Source organism: Notothenia coriiceps, unplaced genomic scaffold (genome assembly GCF_000735185.1).
Source record: "Notothenia coriiceps isolate Sejong01 unplaced genomic scaffold, NC01 NC01_scaffold00036209, whole genome shotgun sequence".
Classification (NCBI taxonomy): domain Eukaryota; kingdom Metazoa; phylum Chordata; class Actinopteri; order Perciformes; family Nototheniidae; genus Notothenia; species Notothenia coriiceps.
Genome location: NW_011368910.1, coordinates 1 through 10230, shown reverse-complemented (window position 1 = coordinate 10230; position 10230 = coordinate 1). Strand labels below are relative to the sequence as shown.

Here is a 10230-nt window from a genome sequence, read left to right as displayed (position 1 = left end):
CACCAAACACACACACCACACACACACACACAACACAACACACCACACACACACACACACACCACCACAACACAAACACACACCACACACAACACACAAATTATCCCGCCCGGACATCGTCCCGTTGCAGGACGCTCGAAAGAGCACTGATTTCTGTGTCTTGACGGAGTCAAAAAGAATTGTCATTGGATCGAAAGTTTTCGATGTGGGGGCTCTACGTAAATGACGACGGCGTCAGTGTACGATGTCCATGGAGTGAATGGTCAAAGGATCGTCTGTAAGAGGTATTCAGGTCGTGATTACTTATGAACGACAGACTTGAGCCTTCGCCACCCCTGCTGACTTCAAGCGAGACCACTCGTCGCTAAGCAACCGCGCGTCTCGCGGAGACCCTAATATCGGAGTCCAGTCAGACAGAGTGTCGTCCTTACACCCTTCAATTACGGAAGTGAATATAATTTGAAAGGGGTGGTAACTTCGACCATTGTCTGAGAGACTCAGGTACTGACACACGACGCCACTTCCGAGTCTTCGTCCTGTACGAAAAAAGGACCCACTCTAACCTCGGAAGATACTCGGTAGAATGGCGTTAAGTATTATTTAGTTAGTCGTTAGCTCAGTAGTTCCTGGTCAGGTGGTATCAGTTGTCTCGTCCTGCCTATTAATAACAAATTCAGTTCGAGTTCCTGGAGCACACAGCGACACAGCGACAGGGTGTGAATGATGTCGATGTGTGTTTATATTTAACTCAGTTATAGGCCTGAGGGCAAAACTACCTCAGCAATGTCTTCAATGGAGCTTGTGGCTGAATTTACATTAAAGGTCCCATGTCATGCTTTTCCGGTTATTACCCGTCCCCTTGTGTGCTATGAAGGTTTTTATGCTTGTAAACGGTCTGCAGAGTCAAAAACCCTCAAAGTACACCCTGTAGCGAGTAAAACTCTAGCACAGAAAATACCTGTGTATGCTGCCCCAGAACGCCTCGTTGGAGATTTCTCTTTTTCTTCCTGGGTACAGTGACGTGCCCATACCCAAATGGACCCATCGGTCCAAATGGACCAATCCTTGGAGCCGTCTGCGGATTGGTCCAAATGGACCAATCCGCAGACTTCCTCACACACACACACACTCAATCTTTCCTCAGCTGCAGCTCCGCTGTGAGTCGGTGTGTGAGCACACAAACAAACTCCCAGCCAGGCTGCGGGTGTGTTTGTGTTTGGGCTGGTTTCGGGCTGGGTTTCGTTGTGTCTCGCTGTCTCGCAGACGGCCACTGGGCTCATAGGGAGGGGGGGGGCAGGAGCTCCAACAAGCTGTTTAGGACAGAGAGTGAATACACATACTATACAGAGATGCTGTATGAGAAACCAATGTGAGTTTGGAAAATTGCACAATATAAATCTATTCTAGTCGAGCTCAACAATGGAATTATGATCAGTAGAAATGGCCATGACATGGGACCTTTAACTGGGCTGTTTTTACACAGTTTGAAGACAAAGTTCAACTAAGTTTGACTTTGACCCCCAACTATGCTGACTCCCAAGACATGTATCCAATGACATCCCTGTGTTGTGTCAAAGTTGGTTTCAACATTGATTTGTGGTTCCCCTAGCCCTATTTGTAAACCTGACCCTCCATATGTTATCCAAACAAAAACTTTATTGGGGAAATACAAATTGTCTTTTCTTGTACCTGTTGACTGGAAATGTTTTGCATCTTTTGATCTAACTAGAGAGTTGGAGTAAAAATAACATTTAAATCCTTTAATTTATAGATTTTGTGTAGTATATAAAAGAACAGTGTTGAGGTCCTCTTTAGAGTTAAAACTGACCGTTTCCTTATTTAATAAAAACTGGCAACCCGACTAGTGTATACTTTAGTATGAAGAAGTGTCTGATTCAAGGCAAGTTTGTGAGCTTGAGCTGAAGAAGTTCCTCAAATGAAGCAAGAAGCAGACTAGTACATCATGTACTAACACTGTGCTAAAGAGGGAAGGTACACATTTGGGCATGAATGCACAGTTTGCATATATGTAAAAGTAACTTCTTCCTGATACTGTTTTTCAGTTCCCTTTAGCACAAACCACCTGACGCTAAAAAGCCTCAAACGACTCCTAACTAATCTGATCTGCATCTTTTCATTTAGACCTTTATCTGGATTCAGTCAGAGAAACGTGGGTCCCTGTGCACTGTGCAGCTCCTGATGCGTGTGAGTGAGCTGTCAACATGCCTCTGCATCAATGTCACCTAGACAAAGACTCCTAACATTTACTGCGCCTGAAGTGAGTGGGCGTTGACATGTATTCCTCTTACTTTCAGAGATGAAAAAAAGATTGTCGTCGCCCACGATCTCTGTGTTCAGATCATGAATAAATCAGCCGCTGAGCGTGACACATTCCTCCAAACTCATCCACGGAAACTCATTGTGAGACCGCTGCAGCCCAGAGTCCCGCACTCAGACAACCTCAATGAGGAACCAAGTGATTTATGTTTAGTGAAGCGCTGTGGCTTCAGTGGGATGCTAATTAGCAGGATTTATGAGTGAGTATGTAAATACAATCTAACTGGACTCGCGTGCCTTTCTCTGAGACCCACACTTATTGTATTCGAGTAAAATGTCTGTAACAACAAGGTCACATATTTCATGATACTTTAACCCTGAACAGTCGCTGAACAAATAAGGACAATGATTAAGTGTCAGAGATAGTATCTGTGTTGTGAATGACTCATGCAGTCAGCTTTCTGGGAGGAGATGGAAATCAGCTGATGAATGAACTTCATTATCCTTCATGTTCATTCCAGATTTCCGATAAAATAAAAAACTGTTTAACTTACTTACCAAAATGTGAAGCTGCTTTAATCCTGGTTTTGTTTATAACAATGTTTTGAATGACAATGTGAAAGGAGTTGACGTTTTTATAGTGTTAAGATCATAGACTGTATATATAAATGGACGTAGAAATGGACGTTAAGATCATGAAAGAATAAAAAGGTGCAGGAATTATTTACGTTTTTTTGTAGGCCCCCCTGCGAGTTAGCTTTGCAAGGATTCCTTTGAACAAATCTTTTGGGATTTCTTTTTGGATTATAGCAGAAAATATACTTAAGTAGCATATTGAAAGCATTTTGTATTATTCTTTGAATCGTAAATGAAATATGCAGAAGTCAAAAGCTAACGTTAGTAAAAAAACAAACATAAACGTTGCATGATTCATGTAACCACTGCTAAGCTAAACGCAGGTTATCGTGACGTTTAGTTGTGAAATATAGCCACCTAGCAACCACCGTTTTTATGATACTGTGTTCATGGAAGCTTTGGACATTCACTACAGACCTCACGCATCTCATCTCAATAACCCATGAAAAAACGATCAAAACCAGGACAAGCGAACAGAAAGTGCCAAAATGCACTTTTTTACTCTCTTTCATTATTAAAAGTAATAGCTACAGGAATTAGCTAAAATTAGCTAATGTGTTAGCAACATTTGGCAAACATCTAAACACCCTTTTATGTTTTTATGATAACATAACTGTCAGTACAAGTTAATGCTAACATTAGCATGCTAACTCCTCCACATTCTCATCAGCAGCATGGTTATATCAAAGGCTTTTGATGCACTTTCTCAGGCTCTTATCCCCCACATACACGTCTCTTTGGTGTTGTTTGATGAAGAGCAAGTTTAATGAAACAAATGGCCAACTGTACTACATAGAGCTTTGCAATTCTCGACTTCATGCTGTTTGATAAAAGATAAATGCCTTTTGGCTTCCTCAGAAGTGTTTGCTTTTGAGGGATAAAAGCAATCTTACTCTCCAGGAAGTCGAGCTGGCAGGCGGGGGCGTTGAGGCTCATGAAGTTGAAGCCGCGGGTGGGCCGGCAGTGACCCCTCTTACCCGCTGCCTCCCCGGGGGTCAAACCCTGCAGCATGCTGCTCTTCCCGGCCCCGTCCAGACCCAGGACCAGGACCTGACGCTTCCCACGCTCCTCCTCCTCCTGCAGGTACAGCACACACCATCAGACACATTTAGACTGTTAATAAATACATCAATTATTCAGCACTGCATGACGAACGAGGAGAGGGAAGAAAGGCTAGTGGGCCTTGTGTTGCCCCAAACTGTGGGACATTGGATCTTAGAACAACCGACTCCATTGGAATTGTTTTTAAAGTAAATGAAAGACACTATCTTTTTAATTTGGGGTAATTTTAGTGGTATCACTGTTCATGTTTAATTGTTTTATGGTCATGTGATCTAACTCTTTCTGTTCTGTTCTGTTCAGTTTTTTATAACTTGTTTATATCTTGTTTACTCATTGTTATTTGTATGTATATTGTATTGCTCTGTAAAGTACTTTGAGCTGTATCTTGCATGGAAGGTGCTATATAAATACAGTTGTATTATTATTATTATAGACAGATAGAAAGATAGATAGATACTTTATTCATCCCAAATTGGTGCACTGCAGCAATGTGTTCAGGCAATTAACATTTGTAATTTAAAAGGTGGAGAAAAGTATAAGCATGATAACATTTAAATAAAAACAATAATCAGCAGCATATATATATATATATGCTACTGATTATTATTACGCCACAAATAATACATAATATGAAATGTTCTTGATAAATTAGAATGTTCTATAAATATACAGCAACAAAAATATAGACATATATTACAGTGGCAGAAACACATATACATCTATAAACTACAAATGATTTGTAGTTATAATGACTAGTGCAAGTGCTATGCTGACACCTACAGTGAGGATTGTCTGAAATCAACAGGTGGCTTTGTGGAATGCAACACATCCTGATTTATGTAACCTTTGCTTCTTGGAAATTGTTATAGAGCTTCTGTATTTCCTGACATTTTATAGATTGTAAAATATAATGTCCGATAATGAAACATTAATTATTCTGAAGTTGTCCAAGGATATACAATTATTAGAGCTATCTTTTTCTGACCATATCAAAAATGAAGTACGTCGTTTTTATGAATGATAGGCTCAAACAGTAAAAAAAAAAAAACTTAAGGGTGTGGAATTTTACATATAAATGAACTACTTTACATGAAATCCCTTGCCAAACCAGTTCACACAATGCTGCTTCGAAGCCTATCACCACCAGGGAAATATGTGATCGTATAAAAGCTTTTCACACCATCTGTTATCTTTTAACTTCATGATTTGCACTTCTGCAGACTGGATCATCATTATGTATGAAACTAAATGCATCAGACGTGTGGGAATTTGACACTTGGTGTGCAAAAGACACTTCAAAATGTTCAGTCATTTGAATTGGCGTTTGCAAACCTCAAGAGGTATAAGTGAAAGACATCTCAAAGCAGCAGCATGATAACCCTTCTATTGGAGTGTCCTTAGGTTGGATTTGAGAGGACTTACAGAGCAGAGTGTAATTGTCTTCGAGCTGACTGTATCTGCAGAAGCGGTTGATCTCAGTAAAGGTTGGCTGCTTTTTCAAAACCTCCCCGCTCTCTTTGCACCTGAGACTCCACAACCCCTCTGAAATCCTGCACACGTCATTCATCTCCTCTTCAGAAGTCACACAAGGTTAGACATTATTTATTATGTACGCTGCGGCTCTGTGGAGTTTAATTAGCAATTCATATCAGCCTTTTTCACGCCGGGATGCTGTTTTTAGTTTTCTCATTAAAACATCAGACTTAACTTTGTTGATGGATGAGGAGGGTAGATCCAAAGCATAACCTCAGAATAAGCTCTAATTCAATTCGACATAAATCTACTTATAAGCTACCCTGTAATTAAGTCAGAAGGAGGTTAGATGAAGGAATAAAGATAGTTTTGGTAATGAATTGTGTTGCTGGGTTAAAATAGCCTCAGATCAACATGGTGGATCTGTAGCTTGCGTGCAGCTTCAACCCTTTTGCTGTCAGCATGGACTTTTTGCAAACTTATCTAATTTTGCATATATGCTTTCTGATTTATTTTTCAAATTTCCTTTATCTCCTGCTCCCTTCATCAGTTCAAATACTTCACAGACTTTTTATTTTATATTTCAACCTTAGTTCTGCCAATTTCTCCACATTTTTTCAGGAAAAAGAACAGCTGCAGATCTACACTGCTTAGTTTCTGACAGGGATTTAACGTCTTGCCCAAGGACACTACAGCAGAGCAGACTCTCGGCAACACATGGGCTTTATCACCCAGCAGCGATAAAGTCAGCTGGCCTGTAGCGCTCAATAGACTTCATAGAAATGCATTTCAAAGAGGATAGACGTGATGGAAGCTTTTATCCTTTAATACACATATCATCAGTCCTTCATGTTCAACTTTCGAGGAGTTATTCTGTGTTCTTTTTTTCTTGATTAGTGAATTAATACATTACCCTGCATGCCTTTAAACCTCTAAGTAACAAGCATGAAATAAATACATCTATTTGCTTAGATGAGCATAAAGACATGAGGCAGGGGCAAATAACTAGACAAGTATTACGGTACGGTATTGAACATAACCGTTATATTTAAAGATGTTATGTTGATATCATGTTAATAATATAGAAATGATATTATCTTGTAAATATGGTAATGCCCCTAACATAATTTTCTTTCTTTCCATTTACAATTTGTCGCTAATTCTCCAAAAATTTACATTTCACAGCTGTGGGACGAACATAGGATTTTGTATAGTATTCTGAAAGAAGCTTTTCTCTCCTCTCCTGAATGTTAATGTTTAATTTCATAGACTGTTTTAGTATTTCATGATCTTAGTGTGTGGGAGGTGGTTCTTTGTGTCCTCACTGCCGTAGACCCTGGCGATGACAATGGCTATGTAAAGAGGTAATCCATACATACAATACATTAAAGAAAAAGCAAAAAGAAGAGCTAAAATTATGCAAGGTTATACATTTAAGCTGTGCTCTAGTGGCCCCTTCTCGACAATGATGCCAAATCATCCACAATGGAGCATGAGTCTGCAGAAATAACCAGTCTGAATGGACTGAGACATTAAAGGCCTGTGGCTGGTGGTACAGTTATTCGGCAGCTTAATCTGTTTCCACTCTCTCAGAGATTGTTTGTCGCTGTGTAAATGAGCATGTGTCGCCCTCCCACCTGCTGAGACTCCCCAAGGTCACAAACACGCCGTTAGTCAACTCCCCTGCTTTCTGAGGCCGAAGACGTGATTACAATGCATCATGGTACAATTTGGCTCCCAAAGGAATGAAAACATTTACGCCCCCTCTTTGCAGCGAGCTGCTGGCAGACACTGACAACATTATCCTCTGAAGACAGAGTGAGCTGAGCTTATTACAGGCTGCTGCCGCTGCCACTGATTGAATCATGGGAAACAAGATTAGACGCATGCAAATAGATTTTATTAAGATTTCCAGGCTGCTGTTGAATTGCTCCATTGAAGAGTCATTTATTAAGACCCTCAGTCCCACCGGCTGTTTCGTTTCTGTCGGCAGGAAACACACTACAGTTACATTGGCATCAACTACATGATGTGGAACTGACGTACACATCCGGGCATTTCAAACACAGTGCATGATAATATGGCCTCAGCTTATCTACACAATGTGATCTGTTGGATATGGGGAGGAAATAAAAATCCCGCATTTTAGGGATGTAATAAAATATAGATACAGAATCGTATCACTCTATTCGTTTTTATGAAACTTTATTGATTCTAATTTAATTCATAGCTTACAGGCAAAGATAAGTGTAGCACTATGATGATGGATGTTGAATGCAAAAGCAGATCCCACTGTTGTGATTACATAACAAAGTCACTTTTTTGTACTCTGATTACATGCATATGGAGGTGTTTTGTTTTATATCTAAAATGTGATTTTGAATATACACTTTATCTGTGAATATTGCTTAATGTATCACAATATATTGAATTATAACCGCTGTATACTTATATGAATCATATTGCCAGATTCTTGCCAGTGGCAGCCCTAGCCTTGGGCTACATCTTCATCATCTTCATATTCCCCTCATCATCTTCATCTTCATCGTCATCACTATGGCACTACCTCATCTTTTAATGAACTTCATTTTCATCTTTACACTCACCTATGTTATCGCCATCTTCCTCGGCTTCTACTGCTTCTCATTTACATCCACCTCTTCATCATCATCATCATCTTTACACCTTCCTCTTTTAAATTAGTTTCACCACCAAGATGAATTCTGTTCAAAATCACCTCATCATCATTACCACTACACTAATTTATTAATGAACATCATCTTCTCGACTAACCTCACAATTGTAATATGTTTGACTTAATATTGACTCTCATAATCAAATCCACCATCATCATCTTCATCACACCTTTCACAAGTCAGTAATACATGAGCAGCATCATTTTTCTCTTCATCATCATCATTCTCACCTTTCCCCTTTAATAGTTTTTTGTATTGTTTTTATTTTTTTAAATATTGTCCCCCTCAACATCTTCCTCATCACCACTACTGCCATGTATTCACTAAACATCTCCCCCCTCATCATCCTCACCACCATCTCTATTATCTCCATAATAATTCAGCAGTGTTTTCTTAAGTCAGTGTAAAACTACCTTCCCCTCAAAGTAAAATGAACACTTAAACTGCATAACAAATGAAAAAAATAGTATTATTCCTCTGTGTCATATGTTTGACTTTTGTTACAGTTATACATGAGCAGCGTCATCATACTCTTTTTTTGTTCTACCTATTGTCCCCCTTATAATCATCTTCATCATCACCACCACTGCCATGTTCACTAAGCATAATTTCCCCCTCATCTTCTTCACCATCACCATCTCAATTATATCCATACGAATTCTGCAATGTTATCTTTAGTCAGTATGTGAGAACATATTTTTCACTAACCTCATTAAATGTTTTTAACTAGTGCATCATCACCATCAACTCTATCATCATCATCAAGTCCATCTTCATCACACCATTCACAAGTCAGTTATTATATGAGCAGCATCACCTTTCTTTTCGTCTCAAAATCATCTTCATCCTCACCACTCTTTTTCCTATAGTGCAAATACATCGATACCAGTCTTACCAGCATTAATTTACTTTAATTGGAAATGCATCATCATTCTCATCTAATTTATAACCAGAATTCTGAAGCTTTGTCTTTAGTCAGATGTTATATCAGTATTAAATAGTTAAATAGTTGAATGAACACCCAAACAGCATACACAATGAATATTATCACACCTCTTTGATGGTGCAGTACTCCGCCTGTGGTGACCATATTCGCCTCTTGTAGAAGAAGTTCAGGGCGATGAACAGAGCAGATCCCAGAGCAGCCACGGCGGCGGTCAGGGCGATGGAGATGTGCCGGAGGAGAACCATATGTGGAGCGGACCGACCGCAGATCGGACCCGGGGAAAGGCTTCCTTCACACGGACAGTGCTGAGCCTGACTGTCGCTTTCTGCTCCTTCCTATTCTTCCTCTTCCTCTTCTCTCTCTGTCGCTGCTCTCTCTACATGTGACCAAAGCTCGCTCTACTTGTTTTGGTTCGAGACGCGCAAGAAAATGGAAAGGAATGCTGCGTTCAAGTGCAGCTTGTAAACTACGCCTACTTTTGACCCTGCGGCTTTTGCAATTTGAATGACACAGTAATTAATTACCAGTGGTGGATGAAGTAGCTAATCCAATTCTTTATTTAAGTAAAAGTACAAACACTAGGGTCTTTAAAAAGTTAATTAGAAGTTAAAGTCCTGAATTAAAAATGTTACAGTACAGAAGCACAGAAGTACAGAAGTACAGAAGCATTAGCAGCTAAATGTACTTCAAGTAGGCAATCAAAAGTAAAAGTTGTCAGAATGCATATTGGCTGTTTTTACAATATTAGCATCCTGTTTTTATAACTAACAAATACATTTAGGAGCATTTACATGTTGTAGTTTGTCAATGTGCAGCCAATTACTATTACAGTAGCCAACTACATCGTATCTATGCGTTTTTATATCTACAAAGTAACTCGAAACTGTGAGTGTTACATTAATGGAGTTTAGTAAAAAGTACTAAATGTCCCTTCAAAATGCAGTGGAGTAGAAGTTTAGAATCAGGGCCGTCCCTCCCTACAGGAAGATCACGCAGACTGCGTGGGGCCTCACCTCGCGGAGGGGGCCTCATCTTGCGGAGGTATCCTCAACTATATGGAATGCCATTTAAGCCAAAATAAATAAATAAATAATTAAATAAATAAATATATATATATATATATATATATATATATATATA

At 39.5% G+C, this 10230-nt stretch overlaps 1 protein-coding gene and 1 long non-coding RNA gene across 2 annotated transcripts in view; one reads left to right on the top strand and one right to left on the bottom strand.

Annotated features, from left to right (window-relative positions):
- The window catches only part of LOC104963406 (uncharacterized), a 7046-nt gene extending 4514 nt beyond the window's left edge, over window positions 1–2532 (top strand). The window contains exons 3-4 of the long non-coding RNA XR_800311.1: window positions 2143–2205; window positions 2316–2532. This is a non-coding gene — a long non-coding RNA (uncharacterized lncRNA). The remainder of the gene's footprint in view (window positions 1–2142; window positions 2206–2315) is intronic.
- The window catches only part of arl10 (ADP-ribosylation factor-like 10), a 15610-nt gene extending 6105 nt beyond the window's left edge, over window positions 1–9505 (bottom strand). The window contains exons 1-2 of the mRNA XM_010791990.1: window positions 9198–9505; window positions 3807–3990 (exon numbers count right to left, since the gene is read on the bottom strand). Of these exons, the coding sequence (XP_010790292.1) occupies window positions 3807–3990; window positions 9198–9335 (322 nt within the window). The 5' untranslated portion in view covers window positions 9336–9505. The remainder of the gene's footprint in view (window positions 1–3806; window positions 3991–9197) is intronic.
- Between the last annotated feature and the right edge of the window lie 725 nt (window positions 9506–10230).